Source organism: Miscanthus floridulus, chromosome 8 (assembly GCF_019320115.1).
Source record: "Miscanthus floridulus cultivar M001 chromosome 8, ASM1932011v1, whole genome shotgun sequence".
Lineage (NCBI taxonomy): Eukaryota > Viridiplantae > Streptophyta > Magnoliopsida > Poales > Poaceae > Miscanthus > Miscanthus floridulus.
In genome coordinates, this window is record NC_089587.1 from 179,345,433 (window position 1) to 179,363,739 (window position 18,307).

At 50.6% G+C, this 18,307-nt stretch overlaps 1 protein-coding gene and 1 pseudogene across 1 annotated transcript; one reads left to right on the forward strand and one right to left on the reverse strand.

Annotated features, from left to right (window-relative positions):
* The first annotated feature begins 5,022 nt into the window (after nucleotides 1–5,022).
* On the forward strand, nucleotides 5,023–6,168 carry LOC136470244 (putative cyclin-F2-1). Its single transcript, XM_066468153.1, has 2 exons — nucleotides 5,023–5,870; nucleotides 6,105–6,168. The coding sequence occupies exons 1-2, from the start codon at nucleotides 5,023–5,025 to the stop codon at nucleotides 6,166–6,168; spliced, it is 912 nt and encodes a 303-aa protein (XP_066324250.1).
* Nucleotides 6,169–8,597: 2,429 nt separating this feature from the next.
* On the reverse strand, nucleotides 8,598–18,010 carry LOC136474147 (uncharacterized; annotated as a pseudogene).
* Between the last annotated feature and the right edge of the window lie 297 nt (nucleotides 18,011–18,307).

Here is an 18,307-nt window from a genome sequence, read left to right on the forward strand (position 1 = left end):
ACGAAGGTCGCCTGAGACTTGCTTGCGGTTTTCTTCTTTCCCATGAACTGGCGGAAGCAAAAAAGGCACTAAGGAAGATGAAGCTAGAATGATGGTGCTCGGGTGATGGCGACAATGACGGCGGCGGATTTCTGAGAGCTAGGGTTTAAAGGCAAGAGCTGGGCGACAAGGGAAAGGAAGATAAAAGGTCTTTAAATAGATTTTTCAGTGATACAAACGGCCCACAAAGCCCGTTAAAACACAATGTGGGAACGCAACGGTCCATTTACCGACGCAGCTAAAACGACGGAGGGCACGAATCCTCACAACGGTACAAACCAACGGGCAGATTTCAGACTTATCCGTCCAACGCCACGGCAGGGTTATCAGATTGATACAAGAACAACCCGTCAAACCAAGAAGAAAGAAAGAAGAAAGAAAGGGCTACCTCACGAGGAACAAAAGAACCCGGTTATGTAAGAAAGAACTCGGTAGTCTCACGAACGACAGGGATCACAACAGAAAAGTCAAAGACAACTCAGAAGACAAGATTCGTTACATTACAAGCGACTTCAAAAATAGAAGATTACAAATCTTACAAGACCCAACGAACTCGGCACCACGAAAAGCAAAGTAGCAAAGAGGAACACGGACACGACTAGGCTCTGGAACGACTACGTGTCCCAAATTGCTACTCGGAAGGACAAACCGCCATCAGTTACACTAGTTTTCTTCAAAGGACGGACGCAGTGCATCCAAGGCGGAAATCGACAGCACTGGCAGGGCAACATGGAGCATAGAAGGCCGGCAGGCATCTGTCTACCCAAGACCGATGTGATGCTGGATATGGTGTTGATCTGCACCGGACGGTCTCAAGACAGGCGACGAGGATCAACCCAGAACTGCCGGATGAAGGAACGAAGCCCACATCACAAGACTTCCTCCAACTACCACCACGTACATCCTGGCACAATGCTGTCGCGGGATTAGCCTACCTCTAATCCCTATCACAAGACTTCCTCCAGCTACGACAAGACACACAGGAACTACAAAACATGCCCGGGGGCTGCTCTACTTCACAAACTACCATGTTCATGACCACCAAGGTTTCAACAGAATATCCAATGAATGAAAACAAGCACTCCGGGACAGTATTTATAGACCAAAGGATCGGCGCACATGGACTAGGAGTACCAACGAAATAAGCCTAACAAAGGACACAGTGAAAAGACAGGACTCAATAATAGATGACTCAGGCGAGAGGAAGCAGTACTCGAAGACGGGCATATTCGGAAGAATATACCAGCACAGTACAACCCGTGAACAAAAGGCATTTACACTCAACCACCACCATACAACTACATCTGGCAACCAAGATACGCCAGGACCTCGCATCCGATTTCTTTCTGAACAAAACAACACGGATATACGCTCGGAGGCTCGACCAGCACCATAGCCTAATCAACACTAAGCTAGGGAACCCGGTTTTCATTTCAACTACTTCCGGAGGCTCGGAACCAAAGACAAAGGACCAAGAATACAAGAAACTCAAGACTACAACGACGACGATACATCAAGACTCTTCATCCGACTTCTTTTCTAAAGAGAAGAACTCGGAGAAAAGCGCGGAGCTGCGGGATAAACCAAAAGCACGAGGCTCGTACACTCAGTGAGTGCAATTTCACCAAAAAGGAACCCGGACATAAGCTCGGAGGCTGCACTGCCGCAAAACTACTCGGATGATGGTTTAATCCAAGACTAAAAGGCCGCTTCGGAAGGATGCCGCGAGACTACTCGGACGATGGTTTAATCCAAGTCTTGGGGACTACTTCAGAACACAAATTTTCAAACAACATAAAGGATCAAGACCCTCCAACTTTTTGTTCCAAATAGCAAGAGGCTCGGGGGCTACACTCAGTGAGTGCCCTTTTTCTTCGAAAAAGCGCACGTCACCAAAAGACTTCCTCAACACAGACCATTTCAAGACATTACGACAAAAAGAACCCAGAACGAGCCATATTCGAGTTCTTTTTGATAAAACTTCAACGAACAATCGGAACAACTTCAAGACAAGATCCTCCAGCTCCTTGTTCCAAATAGCAAGAGGCTCGGGGGCTACAACCAGATGGATGTATTTTTTCTTCAGAAAAGCACCCACCACTCAAAGATCCTAAGAAGCGCTGCAAGGTTTCACTCCAGAAAGCACTCGGATGACATCTTATTCCTACTCAACAAGATTTGAAGGGGCAGAGCGAGACTTTCAGAGCTCAACCATGAAGTGCTCAGGGGCTTGTCGATACGGGACCCACAGGATACCCCGCAAGGGAGAGAGAAGATCTAGTTCAACTAGGATTCTTCCCATGTAAATCTTAGTAGTAGAACTATCAAGTAATCCTACTAGGAAATCTCATTGTAAACCGACTAGGACTCTGGCCTCCTGACTATATAAAGGAGGGCAATGCTCCTATCAAAGAGAGAGAACAGAGCAGATCATAATCAATCCGACGCAAAGGCTAAGGCCGACTGGACGTAAGGTTATTACTCGATCTACGATCGAGGGCCTGAACCAGGATAAATCGGCTTGTCTCTTGCGTAAACCATCGAGTTCGGCATACGCCGAAGCCCGAACATACTACCCCAGGGTACCCCCGTGGCAGGCTATCGGTGGTAAAACATCGACAAGAAGATGAATAAGTAAATAAGGATCTTGTGATATAGGAGGCTATAGAACAATTGCCTTTTGGCAATGAAGAGTAACGATAGCCCTATATGAAAGAAGTGCCACGAGGCCCCAGAAGGTCTCAAAGAATAAGAAAAACAGATATTTCTGATGACTAAGGAGTCAATGTTAAGAAAGAAATTCAAATGGAGGATAATTCCACCTCATTTGAAAAAGCCATGAGTGGCGTTCACTCGTCTAAATGGCAGGAAGCAAAGGAAGATGAAATGAAATCGATAAATACCAACGATGTTTGGGACTTAGAAGAAATTTCTAATGAAGCCAAAATAGTAGGCTATAATGGGTCTACAAGAAAAAGGTGACTCCAAAGGGAATATAGAAAGATATCCAAATGGTATATTGAAAGCTATAAAGGACCACTTATGGCGAAATGATTTACACAAAGAGAAGGAATAGATTATAATGAGCATGCAAAGATTCTTTTAAAGTCATAATGGTGTTAGTGGCACATTACGATTTACAGTAACATCAGAAGGATGTAAAGACACATTCATCAACGGGGATTTGTATGAAAAAGTTTACATGGCATAACTCAAAAGGTTTTGTCGTGAAAGTAAAAGAACGTAAGGGATATTGCCTAAAGAAATCCATTTATGGATTAAAGCAAGCTTCAAGACATTGATACTTGAAGTTTGACAGTACAATAAGAAAGTTTGGGTTTAAAGAGAATGTAGAGGACAATTGTATTTATGCAAAGTTTAAACATAGGAAATTTATTTTCCTAATCCTGCATGTGGGTAGCACCTTACTCGCTAGTAGTGGTGTTAATCTACTGTTGGAGAAGAAACACTTCTTGTCCTCAAGTTTCAATGAGAATGGTCTTGGTAAAGCGTCATTCGTTCCAGAGATTGAAACTTACCGAGACAAAAGGAAAAGGGATATTAGAACTATCTCAAGTGTATACTTAGAGAAGATTCTAAAGAAATAAAGTATATATGTGAGTAAACCTGCACCTGTTCCTATTGTAAAGGATAATAGTTTTGGAAACTTCCAGTGTTCCAAGAACCAATGTAAGATCGATTAAAAGGACGTCCTATATGCTTCAGCTGTTGGAAGCTTAATAAATGCTTATAAGTAAGAACTTATCCTGACATAGTTCATGTATCCGGAATATTTTAGCATAAGTCCAGTCCAGATATAGATCACTGGAATGGAGTTGAGAATGTTTTGCAATCGTGCAAAGATTTATAGGCCTCATGGTGAGTAAGAAAGAATAAGTACTCTTAAATAGTTGTGGATATAAATGTTAAATTTTGACGAGATGTTTAGTAAAACCCACATAGTAGCTAACACTCGCAGTTGGAGTTTTATTATGAAAAAGCTCCAAAGAAACAGTTGTGGTGTCATCAAAGATACATACCCATGGTACAACTTGTTATGAGGCTTAAGAATAGGCGAAATGGTTAAAAGAACTTACACCCGAAATTGATAATGGTATACAACAGCAATAACCATTTAAGAAGTTCGCTCCTATAACAACAGGTCAAGTGTGCTACCAAACACATTGACGTTAAAGTTATACATTGTGAAGGAGAAAGTCCGGAATCATACTGAAAGTATTGAACATAAAAGTAACAAGCAAGTGTTTGCGGATCCGCGTACAAAAGGCTTACCACCCAGTGTGTTTGGAGAACACACAGTCGACATGGGTTTATGGTATAGCCTATGATTTCCGGACAATAAAATAGAGACGTGTATTGTAGCTGTTAAGTCCATCGACGATTGACCGTGACGATGAAGCATGTTCTATGCACTAATCCGTGATGGAACAAATAAAAGTGAAAGGGATTAAAGTCAAAGTTTAAAGTTAAAGTATGAGTTGAGATCAAGGGGGAGAATATTAGAATTGATCTCATCCGTCTTGACCCAACGGTCGAGATGACCCCTTGATCGCGTTCTGATCGGGGACGTCCAACCATCTAGTGGCTGGTGGGCCCCCGTCGCACAGTGCCTATAAAGAGGAGGTGGGGCAAACGGCTCAGGGTACGAGATTCACCGCCGCCACAGCCTCACTGTCCTAACCCTAATCTGATCCAGAGAGTGGCACTACCAGCGGCGGGAAGCACCACCGGACCGCCGTAGCTCCACCCCGCCGGGACTCCGCCACCTCTACACCGTCACTGCCACACCGCCAATGACACCGACGCCGTGGACTCCTCAAGCTCGTCCACCAAGCCCGATGGTCTGTACCTCTCTCTTTCTCCCCTCTCACTTTCTCTGGATCCATGTGTTCTAGTTCTTTTATACAGAATGAAAGTCAAAATACCCACTGATCTACTCCTAGTCGATCAAAGAGTTAACACATGGATCCCTTCGCCTACGAGCTTCTCAGTCAACCGCTGCCCCCCGGCTTCGATCCATTCTCCAGCAGCGGCGGTGGCTATGAGGCCATGGACATGGAGCAGCTGGACAACTACTTCCGCGCCATCGGAGTCCTCCCTCCGCTTCCGCCCGCCAACGCGCACGTCCAGCCGGCACCCCCTGCTTCGTCCTACGACGACGACGGTGCCGCCGCCCTGGCTACCTACGACAGCGACGACGATGACATCGGCGCCAGCCTCCGGGCCATGGAGACAGACACCAGGCAGCGGCCGTCGCCGGGCTGCACGGCCCCGGTGGCGCGTGCCGCGCTGGTCCAGTGGATGCACGACTTCGCGCGGCACTTCGGCGTCGGCCAGGACGCGCTCCACCGCGCCGTCAGCTACGCCGACCGTTTCCTCTCGGCGAGCGCCGCCGTCACGGGCGCCGACATCCGCAACGACTACCAACTCCGTCTCCTGGGCGCGGCGGCGGCCTACGCCGCGTCCAAGTACGAGGACAGCAGGGACACCGCGCCGAGGATGATGAACGCGAGGGACATCGCCGTCTGCTGCGGATTCGCGGCGAGCCGGGAGGTGCTGGACGCGGAGCGCGCGCTGCTCGCGGCGCTCGGGTACCGGCTCGGCGGGCCCACGGCGCACACGTTCGTGGAGCACTTCACGAGGCGGCACGTCGGACAGGAGGTGCGGCGCAGGGCGCACGCCCTCGCCGACTCGTCGCTGTTCGACCACCGCTGCGTGAAGCTCCTGCCGTCCGCCGTGGCGGCGGCCGCGGTCCTGCTCGTGAGGCTGTGCCTGGAGCCGGCGCACTCGCACGAGTCGACCGCGAGCAGGTACGGAGGTGGAGCAAGGAGCTCGAGGGGCTCACCGGGTACAAGCCCATGGACGTGTACGACGGACTGGACTGCATGTACGACATGTTGCCTGATGATCCTGGCTTCGACCTCTCTCCACTGCTCTTCGCGGATCCGATCCCGAGCTAGCCTGCAGAAGTAGCCCGCGTTAATTCCAACGTCCATAAGCGCACTGGCTTTAATTTAGTGGCAGTTTTGTGCGTTGAAATCCAGCTTTGTAATGCTTGCATTATCTATTATCATTATTACCAGTTCATATGCAAGTGAGCATGTATAAAGATTCCTCACCTGCATGTCATGTCATTGAGGTACAAATTGCTTTGGAAAGTGAAATTAGAAGTCATGTTGGTGGGACAACATTTTCTTTGGCTTGCAGACTCGGTTGGTCTGGAGTTTTATTTGTTCTTGCTTGCTTTATGCTTCTGCCAATCCGTGTGTTATGTGTCCAAAGCAGTGTTATACACGATATTATTGGTAAACGCAACTGCAATTTGAGGAACTAAGATAGCTGAGAAGAATCTAGGGTAGATTTAGCAAGAACTAGGTGGGAATCAGGATGATTTCAGCGTGGCAGGAGCCCGCCAGGAAGATGTTTCAGAGTTTTGGTTTTGACAGTCAGAGCATCTCCAAAAGTACCCAATAATTTCCCTCCTAAAACATGATGTTTTATAACTCCAAATAAATATTAGGAGAAATAAATAAGTTCGTCTCCGAGAGTACCCAATAATTCGCAGGAAAGAATACGCGGGTCCCTCCGGTCATCCACGGTAAAGCATGCATCATGTACTGTGACCATCTGTATCCCGCCGACCATAAAGAGCGCCTTCCGTCCGTAGTGGTCGATGACGAGGGTGGAGAGCACGAGGGAGCCCAGGTTCACCGCACCGAGTATGACGGCGCCCATCAAAGCGGCGTTGCTCCCGAATCCGACGGTCTAGAACACCAGCGGCGCAAAGAACGCGAGCACGATGACGCCGATGAGCTGGAAGAACATGGGCACGGCCAGGCGAGGACAGGACCAGGTGCGGTCGGTACTCGATCGCGGCCTCGACGGCCTTGGCTATGTCCCTAGGCTCGGCGTCGGGCCCGCGCACCCCGAGCAGCACCGCCCGGCCCCGGATGACGAGGCTTCTGGGGGTGTCGGTGAGGAAGAACGCGCCGACGAAGATGACGACGGCCGGGCGGCCGGCGCGCCCACCAGGCCCAGGGAGACGCGCCATCCCCACCGCGACAGAGCCATCTCGGCCAGGAACAGAGAAGCGGCCTGCAGTATGGCACCACGCTCGACCTGATCCTCGCGGCCGCCAAGGAACGCGGCTCCCTCGCCGGCGTCGTCTCGAACCGGATCGCGGGCCTCGTCTATGGCGCGAAGGAGAAAATCGCCAGGAAACTCACGCGAGGCAGATACGCGGAGGAGGAATTGCGCGTATCTTTAAGCGCAGAGGGGTCTGTAGTGCTAAAAGGTCAGGAGGTGGTATCAGGAATCGTTGGAGAGTTTTTTCCAATCTTCCTAAAAATCCTAGATTGGGAGACGTACTCTCGGAGATGCTCTTATCAAGCGTGTTTCTGTTGCATGCCGTTCCGGTGGCCCGACTGGGTCCACCTGTCATTCCCTCCAGCTACCTGGTCCACTTGTCAGCCACGGTCTTTTCATTTTGTTGTCGGATAACAAACACCGCCTTCTAGGCCTGCTTGCGCCGCCACCTTCCCAGATCTCGCGGAGTCATGACATGCAAGTCTGCAATTGCGGCGCAAGGTAGAACTAGAACCGCAAACGCTGATACGAACATAGCGGCTTCATATTGCAGTGGGAATCTTCGTTCATCCATCCATGTGGCTATACCATTTGGTTATATAGCCAATGACAATGTGGGGTATTAGCCTGGGCAACATATCAGGTGCAAACCAACTAACCTGTGTAAACTTGGAAACTACAAATCAGGATCACTAGATGTTGATTCAATGGATGGGGTGAGGGGGCTTAAGCGTAAAAAAAGGCTAGCGGGTGGGGGGCTTAAGCACAAAAAAAATCACACCTCTCACCCCATCCATTAGATCAGCATCTAATGGTTCTGATTGGTAGTTTTCAAGTTTGCATATGTTGGTCGGTTTGTACCTAACACGTTGCCATTAGCCTGTCCCAATGACATGCAGGACGAGCCCCCACATGTTATATTAAAATAGGCTGATGTTAGAGATGATATAGGCTGCGTTCGATTGGTACGGAGGAAGTACTGTTCCTGGCTGAATTTTACTGTTCACGAATAATTCCTCTCACAAATTCCTCCAGATTCATCCAAGCGAACGGGGCCATAAGTGCCCTCAAATGGTGATGAAAATATTCCAATTTGCAAATAAACCCTATTTTTCAATTGCGAGTAGTAGTCACGGTGCAAATTTTTACAACCTTGACACCAAATTGCAAACTGCCTTCCAGGCTAATCGCAACTCTCACACAACATCAACGAAACATCACAACTCTCACGCGATATCAACGAAACAGGGGCATGCAGCGTGCTGTTGTTGAGCATCTTGCAGCCTCGATCGCCTGCTACTGCAATGAGGAGCAGGCTGACACAAGCTAGGCTGAGAAGATGGTGACACAGCTTAATCTAGGAGTGTATGCAGTTATGAATCCCAGCTCAAAGAGAGCAAGTTACGAACCAGAGTGGCACCACAAAAAGTCAAAACGATGAACTCACATGATACGCAAACACAGGTAGAACATGATAGATGGTACTTGTGACGAACAAAACCAACCACGGTTTAGCAGCTGAAACAGCACAACGCGAGACATTCCGCACCTAATGTCTTCAAAATGACATCTTAATCTAATGGGGCAAATATCTCATGACAAGAAAGCATGTTTTGCCTAGAACCAGCATAACGTGGCACACCCTACTAGTGTCTTCAGAATGCCATCTTAGCCCGAAAATGCGAAAAGACAAGTTCAGCAGCAGCTTTTGTCTGCATTAACTCTCATACAGTACGGAACAAAGAGTTTTAGTGAAGATGGCTCGGCACTAGTAACCCAGAAACCGAAGAGGTGAGCTGATTTGCGTCATTGTTATCTTCTCTCACTGGTCAACAACCTGAATCATAAGGGCCCGTTCGTTTATACCGTTCCCGGTCTTTGCTGGGCAGGAACAGTTCCCGTGTTATAGAAAATACTGAAGAAACGAAGAGGGCAGGAATGAATCTGGCAAGGAATTATTGTAACCGAACGAGGCCTAAAGAAGAAATAGTTGTTAGCACAATTCCAACTGCCTAGGAATCAAACAGATTGGATTTTGATGATAAAATAACAAGTGTAATTGGTAAATAAGCCAAACTGGCTTGCAACCAGAAAATGGATCCCAGGTATATGTGATGTTTAAAGTGCACAAGTGCCAAACAGCATTCACAGTATACTTTCATAGGTCTCGGAGGTTTTTCTAGTGACTCATTTCACCAGCAGAAATTCATGCAAAGATATAGAAAAGAGAATAAAACCATCTAAGTTTTGTGTAAAGATAAGAGCATTGAACCGTAACTCTTGTTAAAATAGAAGGAGTAATCAGTCATAGCTTAAGAATCATCAAATTGGTACGTAGATTCTCTAGTTTTGTGTAAAGACCTTCGATTTCTAAGTTCCAGCTCAAAATGGGCATTGCTTAACTAACTTTCTGAAAGAAGATCCAAAAGAAGGCAAACAAAAACACAGTAAGGTACAAAATGGAAGGATTCACAATTATTTGTGGCTAACTATTATCAAACGCTAAGGTGGCAATATATCATTCATTATAATTAATGACAGCAATTATTAAATGCTAGGTGATAATGCCTAACATATCAACACGTAATTCTGATGCGTAATGAAAGGTACAAAAGTACCGTTTCAAACTATAGAACTCCTGAAAATACACAAGTACAGTACTATCTGGCAGATTTCAGACACATGAAATGCATACATATCACACAAGAGTTGAAACTATGCTAGCAAATATATACAGTTGGCAAGATTGAATCAGGTCTAAAGATAGTTATCTATTTCTAGCAATTCTAAAGAATAAAAAGTTTGGTTGCTTGTGTTTAGTAAATTGGCATAAGCAAAGAAGCTCAGTTGTAGATTTAAACTAAACCTGACCTCATCAAACTAAAAATTCGAAACCACTATTTAAGCAACAGAGCAAACAAACTAAAAACAGCAACTTCTTGGATTCAAGCAACAATCAAAGTCAAACAGATCTGCAGATTCAAAACCTAGCCTAAAAGCTATTAGTAGTAAACATAGAACTTCTTTTGTTTGGAAAACCCAAATCTAAGGAACAAAACTGCTACGTAAAAGCAAAGTATTAAACATGTTCCTAAACACAAAACAAAGACATTAAAAGCATTTTGTTTGTTCAAAATATAACACAGCTTACAAACTACTGTGTATGAATCAAATCATCCTACAGCTAGGTGCCTGGAAAATGGATGACATATTCCTATTTCGACAACTGGCTCCTACTATACAAAGATCTGTCACCACATTTATGTAGCCAGTAGATCATAACCATCAGAAACAAGGGAATATGCTAGTGCCTTCCACTGCAGTCTGCAAGCAGCTTACAAACTACTGTGCATGCATCAAATCATCCAGGACACAAACACATAAAAGATTGATCTCTATTTGATCAAGCAACTTCGCATAAACAAGTGACGTGAACATGGACGCCAAGCAATGTCTCAGCAAAAAATCAACGAGGAACACAGGCATCGAGAACAAGGAGTTGGCACCAGATGGGGCCCCATGCTTCTTGTTGTGGAGTTCTACAGAATGTGAAGTTTCAATTATAGTATTCCTTTGTGTTAACATTCAGGTTTAGTATCTAGACACACAAGGTATATATAACCCGTAAAAGGCTCAATTGCACAAGTGCAAGTTACAACAAAGCCTGAAGTACACAAAACTCAAAATTTGTGAAGTTAAGTTGACTACTGAGAAATCAAATAACCAAAGCAGTCCAAATTCACACATAATAAAAATTATTACCAACAATTCAAAAGGAAGTCAATCTGGAGTGTTGAATAATACTGCGTTGCCCAACACAAACTTCAAATTTGGTAATTAAGTATATAGAACTTATTCAGAAATTAGTTTGTACCAAATATAAGTATATACCACATCCTACAGCTACCGGAGGGTACACAATTCACCAAACTGATTACCATCAAGCTTTCTACAACTATGTGCTAATTTCCATGTTCTAAAATTTTGCGAGTAAGTGAGAGTAATAACTGTATAACAAATCCAAAAAGAAAAGGATACGTTCCCTCTACTTCAGCAAGATGCTATGACAAAATATGCATGCATCAGAGCATACAGATAATCATAAAGAAAAATAATTAATGGAGCATTTCATCAAGCAAAACTTCTTATAAACAAAGCTATGGAAATTACCAGAAAGTCAGTTTCTTGGAGTGAGGAACTCAGGCGGCCAGGCCAAGGTGTAGGCATAGATAGGGTCTCCGTGCTCCTTGCCATCTTTCATCACCAAGCGCTCCAGCTTGCCGGTCTCCAGATGGAACGCGTAGCGCCCATATCCCCATGTACAGATGAACACCTTCCCAGTGCGAGCGTAGTCCATGTCGCTGAGCCAGGTGCAAAGCATCCGCGTCATGCTGTTCTTGGGTAGCCCAGGCACGGTTTCGAGCACTTTGGTCATGCCAATCTCCCTCTCCAGCAACCACCCCCCTGTCACTCCTCCTGGCCTCTCCACGCACCCAAATCTGCAGACTCTCTTCGCGAACGATCGATGCCATGCACAGACGACCGTCCTCTGGCGTCTCTCCGATGCGGTACTTCTTGAAGCGATCCCCCATTGTAGAAAGGGATTGCACAACTGGATAACCTCTATTGATCAATGATAGTGTACATATATAGATACAACACGGTGGCCTTTGGCCACAGCTATGCATGCGAGCGGCTAAGCGATCTATGCGGGAGCGTGGGCGACGCGGAGACCGGGCGTGCGGGCGTATACGGCAGCGCGTGCTCTGCGGATCGTGGACGCGCACGGCGCGTGAGGACGTTGGCACTCCTGAGGACTCGTGCGCTCTAGCCGTTGGAACCGTTGGTGGAATGAGTCCGCTGACACCCCCCCTCAGTCTGGACATCGCCGGTCGTGATGGAGAGGCTTGTCTCTGAAGTCAAAGAAGAGTGCCGACGGAAGCCCCTTGGTGAACACGTCTGCGAGCTGCCGTGCACTGGGAACATGTGTAACACAGGAGCTCGCCAATGGCTACCTTCTCTCGGACGAAGTGTATGTCAAGCTCGATGTGTTTAGGTTCGCCGATGGTGCACCGGATTATGAGCCATGTAAACCGAAGAGATGTTGTCGCAGAACGCGACCGTCGCCGAGGGAATCTTGTAGAGCAGTTCGGCGAGCAGTTGGCGAAGCCAGGAACACTCGGAGACGGCGTTGGCGATGGCGCGGTACTCCGCCTCGGCACTCGACCTCGAAACCGTGGTTTGCCTCTTGGACGACCACGAGATGAGGGATGAGCCAAGGAAGACGCAAAACCCCGAAGTGGACCGTCGTGTGTCCGGGCAACCGGCCCAATCGGCGTCGGAGTAGGCAGTGATCGTCGGTGTCGTGATGGCGCGCAGCTGGACGCCGAGGTTGATGGTCCCTTTGACATACCGTAGTGTGCGCTTCAGCATGGTTAGGTGCACGTCGCGCGGAGCGTGCATATGGAGGCAAACCTGCTGCACGGCGTACGCAATGTCAGGGCGTGTGATCGTCAAGTACTGCAAGGCGCCTGCAATGCTTCGGTAGGAGGTGACGTCGTCGATGGGGGAGCCGTCGGTCGCAGAAGCCTTCGATTTTGTGTCTGCCGGTGTCGCAACGGGCTTGCAATTGGCCATGCCAGCACGTTCGAGAAGCTCCTCGGCGTACTGAGCCTAGGCAAAGGAAGAAGCCATGGCGTGTCCGGCGTACACCGATGCCGAGGAAGTGGTGGACGGGTCCCATGTCCTTTACGGCGAAGGCATCATGTAGTCGCGCGATGAGGTGTCGTAGGAGGCCAGTCGATGAAGCCGTCAGGATCATGTCGTCGACGTAGAGGAGCAGGTAAGCCGTGGCGCCGTTCCGGTTGTACACGAAGAGGGACGTGTCGGCCCTGGACTGAATGAAGCCCAGGGAGGTGACATGCTCGACGAAGCGGTGAAACCATGCCCGTGGTGCTTGTCGTAGGCCGTAGAGTGAACGAGACTAGGAGGCACACGGCGTCGGGATGTGCAGGGTCGACGAACCCCGTTGGTTGCTGGCTGTAGACGCGCTCCTGAAGATTGCCGTGGAGGAAGGCGTTGGAGACGTCGAGCTGGTGTGCCGGCCAGTTGTTGGTGGCGACGAGGGTGAGCACGGTGCGTATGGTGGCCGGCTTGATCACCGGCGAAAATGTTTCACCGAAATCGACGCCGGGCCGTTGGTTGAACCCGCGGACGACCCATCGAGCCTTGTAGCGTTCGAGGGTGCCGTCGGGGTTCATTTTATGTTTGAACACCCATTTGCCAGTAATGATGCGAGCTCCTGGAGGTCGAGGCATGAGAGTCCATGTTTTGTTTGCCTGCAAAGCATCGAACTCGGATTTCATGGCAGCATACCAGTTCGGATCTTTGACGGCGGAGCGGACACTGCGGGGTATCGGCGAGATGGTGGCCGTGGTCGCCAGGGCGTACTTCGGGTTGGGTTTGTAGATACCCGCGCGTGCGCGAGTCACCATTGGATGACCCTGAGCCCGAGGAGGAGACGAAGCTGTGGGGTGCGTGCTCGAGGACGACGTCGAATGGGTCGTCGATGTGGGCGATGTCGCGGTGGACGAGGACAACGATGAGGACGCTGGGTCTGGCGGCGTCGGTGGAGTGTTGCTGATGATGGCCGTAGGTGCACGTCCCGGCCGCGCGGAGCGAGCGCGTGTCGGGTGAGGCGGGAGCGCGTCGTGGAGGCGCGCGGTGAACGTCGGTGGCGGGTGCGGCGTGTCGTCCTCGTCGACCGCGTCGTGTGCGCATGGAGGCGGTTGTCGTGCGACTGCCGATGTGGTGAACGTGGTCGCGGAAGGGGAAGACGTCCTCAGTCGAAGACGACGTGTCACGACGTGATGACGCGCCCGGTGGTGATGTTGTAGCATCGGTAACCGCGGTGATCCGTAGGGTAGCCGATGAAGACGCAGGGTGTTGAGCGCGCGGCGAGCTTGTGAGCAGAGGTGGCGATCATGTTGGGGAAGCACCGGCACCCGAACACATGAAGCTCGTCGTAGGAGGGCTGCACACCGAAGAGCATGGCGTGCGGCGTCGTGGAGCCAGTGGCGCGACATGGTCGGCGGTTGAGCAGGTACGTGGCCATGGCGAGCGCCTCAGCCCAGAACGCAAGAGGAGCTGCACTGTGAATTAGTAAAGTACGCAGACAATCGTTAATGGTGCGAAGGATTCTCTCAGCCTTCCCGTTTTGCTGCGATGTGTAAGGACACGAGAGGCGAAGCTAGGGTACCGAGAGAGGAAAGGAGAAGACGCATGGCAGTGGAGTCATACTCCCGTCCATTGTCAGTCTGAAATGCGAGTATAGGAAGATGGAACTGTGTATGCACATATGAAATGAATGAGCGAATGGTGTGGAAAACATCAGATTTGTTACGCAGGGGAATGGTCCATAAGTAATGCGTGTAATCATCCAGGAAAACAACATAATACTTATAACCGGAGTGACTAAGAACCGGGGACGTCCATACGTCTGAATGAACAAGTTGAAAAGGGAAAAATGTCTGTGATGTAGAATCAGTAAACGGTAAACGAGTGTGCTTGCCCAAACGGCAAGAAGAACAAGAGTGAGCATCAGCTTTATTACATTGAAAAGGAAAAGATTGAAAAATTTGGGAGATGGCTGGGTAACCGGGATGTCCCAGCCGCTGATGCCACAGCGTCGTCTCCGAGGATGCAGTGAGAGCTTGGTGGTGGGGAAGCCGGAGTGGATAGAGATCGCCGCTGCTCTCACATCGAAGCATCTCCGCCCTGGAAGGAAGATCCTTGATGGAAAAACCAGATGGGTCAAACTCAATTGAAACATTATTATCACGCGTAAGACGGCGAACTGAAATCAAGTTTTTGATGAGGGATGGGGAGACAAGAACATCATTTAAACGTAGAGGGGAAGTGGCAGTAGGAATGATGGTGTGTGCTTGGTGTGTAACGGGCAACCGAGCACCATTGCCTACTGTGATGGAGGATGAAGAAGGTCGAAGAACGGAAGGAGGCAAAATACCAGGGGAGGAAGACATGTGCGACGTCGCACCGGTGTCGAAGTACCAGTCGGACGTGCTCGTCGGCTGTTGCGGGGCGCCTGGCGGATTGCAGTGCCGCATAGAGGGCGCTGTTGTCGAAGACGCCGCCTAGGAGCCGGGTGGTGGTAGGCCGCCATCGCCTGCTGCGGCTGGAACGGTGGACGCGGTCCCAGAACACCGGCGCCGGGGGCACGGAAAGGCATGGGCCAGGCCTGCACCATGCCCTGCCAGGGATTGTAGCCCCGGGCCCATGGTGCGGGCTGGTTGTTCGAGGGGTTGGAGTTGTTGTTGCGTGGCCCGCCGCCATTGCCGCGACCCCGTCCACGGCGCCGATCGGATCGGTATGTGGATCGGGAGTTGCCGCCGCTGCTATTGGAACGAGGCGCGCTGGAGGACGAAGAGCCAGTCCTTGGTGCCCGTGGACGTCGAGTTGGAGGAGCCCCCGGACTGATCACCGTGCGTCGCCGCGAGCGCAGTGGCCGGCCTCAGCGTTGGCATCATGCTAGGCGCTGAGCTCCTCGAGGATGAGGAAGGAGCGAGCGCTTTGGAAAGTGTGCGGCGGATTCTTGATAGTGATCACCGGCTTGACGTAGCGGTACCAGGGGATTGAGGCCGCGGAGGAGGTTGAGAACTTGACTCGGCTCGGAGACGGGATGGCCGATGTCGCGTAGCTGATCCGCGAGCCGCTTCAGCCGGGTGCAGTAGTCGTTCATCGACATGTCGCCTTGCTGCAAGGTGCGCAACTCGCTCTCCAGGTACACGGCGCGCTGCAGCTCGTTGTCCTGGAACAGACCTTCGACGGCGTGCCACAGGGTGAAGGCAGTCGTGGCCGTCGCGGCGGACGATGTCGAAGACACCCTTCGAGACGGTGGCGAGGATCCAGTTGACGACGCAGGAATCAACCCTGCGCCACTCGCCATCGCGGTCGTCGGACGGGGTGGTGGAGCGGACGTGGCTCTCGAGCCCAAATTTCCTGAGGGTGGATTCGAAGAACAGGCGCCATTGGCCATAGTTCCCTTCGTCCATGTCGAGGATGACAGGGACGTGGTGGCGAATGGAGATGCCTTGGATCACGGAGGCAGAAGCAGGGGCGACGGAGAAGTCATCGTCGGAGGAGGAATCAGAGGGGTGGGAGGAGCCAGCCATTGGAGCGGACGGTGTGGTTGCCGGAGAGAAGTTAGGATCGTAGAGCGTCTGATACCATGTAGAAAGGGATTGCACAACTAGATAACCTCTATTGATCAATGATAGTGTACATATATAGATACAAAGCTATACAAGCGAGCGGCTAAGCAATCTATGCGGGAGCGTGGGCGATGCGGAGACCGGGCGTGCGGGCGTATGCGGCAGCGCGCGCTCTGCGGATCGTGGACGCGCACGGCGCGTGAGGACATTGGCACTCCTGAGGACTCGTGCGCTCTCGCCGTTGGAACCGTTGGTGGAATGAGTCCGCTGACACCCAGGACGGCAGGCACGGGCATGAACGAGAAGTCCAGCGTGCAAGGATCCAGCTGGAGTAAGCGGCTGGAGTTGCAGATGTGCCAGTAGATGTTCCCAGCGGCGTGGACGCAGCGGGCCTCGAACCACCACGGGTCGAAGTCCACGATGACCCCCTCGATCGGCCCTCGGCAACGCGCGCCAGGCGCAGTTGCCTTCGCCGACGGACGCGACCCAGGCACGCGGGCGGTCGCCGTCGATGGTGAGGCAGACGGCGTCGAAGGTGAGCCTGCTAGGGTGCGCGCGAGAGAGAACGGCGACGCCGATGACGCACCTGTCGCGGCGCCAGACATCGGCAGGCAGCGCGTCGCGCGGTGGCGGCGGGAGCAGGACGCGGCTGCGCGACGCCGGGTCGACGATGAGGATGCGGGGCAGGAGCGACTTGGGGCGCGAATGAGGGAGGAGGAGGACGAGGCCGAGGTGGACGTCCTGGATGGAGAGGCTGCTGGCAGCGCCCGTGGTGAGGTCGAGGGAGGAGGCGTCGAGCGGGACAAAGACGGCAGGGTGGTGGGTCTTGTCCGACGTCGGCTTGGGCGGCGGCTTGGAGGGGCTCTTGGGGTGGAAGAAGTAGCCGAGGAGGGGCGGCACGCGTGGGAGGACGCGGGTGGCGGCGCGGCGCCAGCGGTGGCAGGTGAGCGCCGCGCGGAGGAGGTCGGCGGGGGTGAGGCGGCGGAGGATGTCCTGGAGGACGACGTCCGTGAGGTCGGCGACCGTTGTCATCGTCTTCGTCTCCACCACCGACGCAGGCGCCCATGCCGGGGGGCGAGGGGAAGCGGCAGCGGAGGACGCTAGGGTTTGGTCCTCGCGGCCTCGGCAGCTGCTTTGGGGCGCCATGATTGATGAGACGAGATGACCGAGTGTCCGAGACCGAACAAGCAGCGGCAGACCGACAGCTGGAGGTCACACACACCGGCTGACCGGCCGCGCTTCCAGTGAATCCAGTCGCCAGTTGTGAAACAGGCTAAAGCTACCGTGCTGCTGTTTTTTCTTCTTATTATTATTATTTATTACTACGGTTCAGTTTTATGTGCTTCTGAAATTGGGTTACATTTATATTTCGCTTTATATCTATAAAGCTGGGGAAACCTTCTGTTCAAAAAAATTGGGTTACATGATGCAAATAGAAATGTAGCGTTTCTGTGATATGTGTATTTGTAGATAATAAGTTGTTATCCTGTTGCTATTTGTTCACTAGCTCATACCCTCCTATCTTCTAACGTGAGCATTGTTGCTATTGACCCTCAAGTAATTAAAATGGCTTTTTCAGGTTGTTTTCTGATAATGTAATGCATTTTGGCCACACATGGCGATTTGGTTTATTGGACATCAGGCTGGTTCAATTCGTTCAATGCTCTCTGATAGCTTACGGATCGATGTTATCAAACAAGGGTTTGTTATCGGTTTTTTAGTGCAGTTGCGTGCATATGAGTGTATCTATTTTCTTTGTCCTTTTTATTTAGCCATGTTTCCCTATTACATGTATGGTGACCAATTATTAGCGTGATCGGCTGGGGTTGACTGGCGGGGCTGGCTGGCCAGCCCCCTCACATGGATATTATTTACATAAACCAGCCAGCAGTATTTTTCTCTCACATAAACGAACCAGCAATGATACGAAC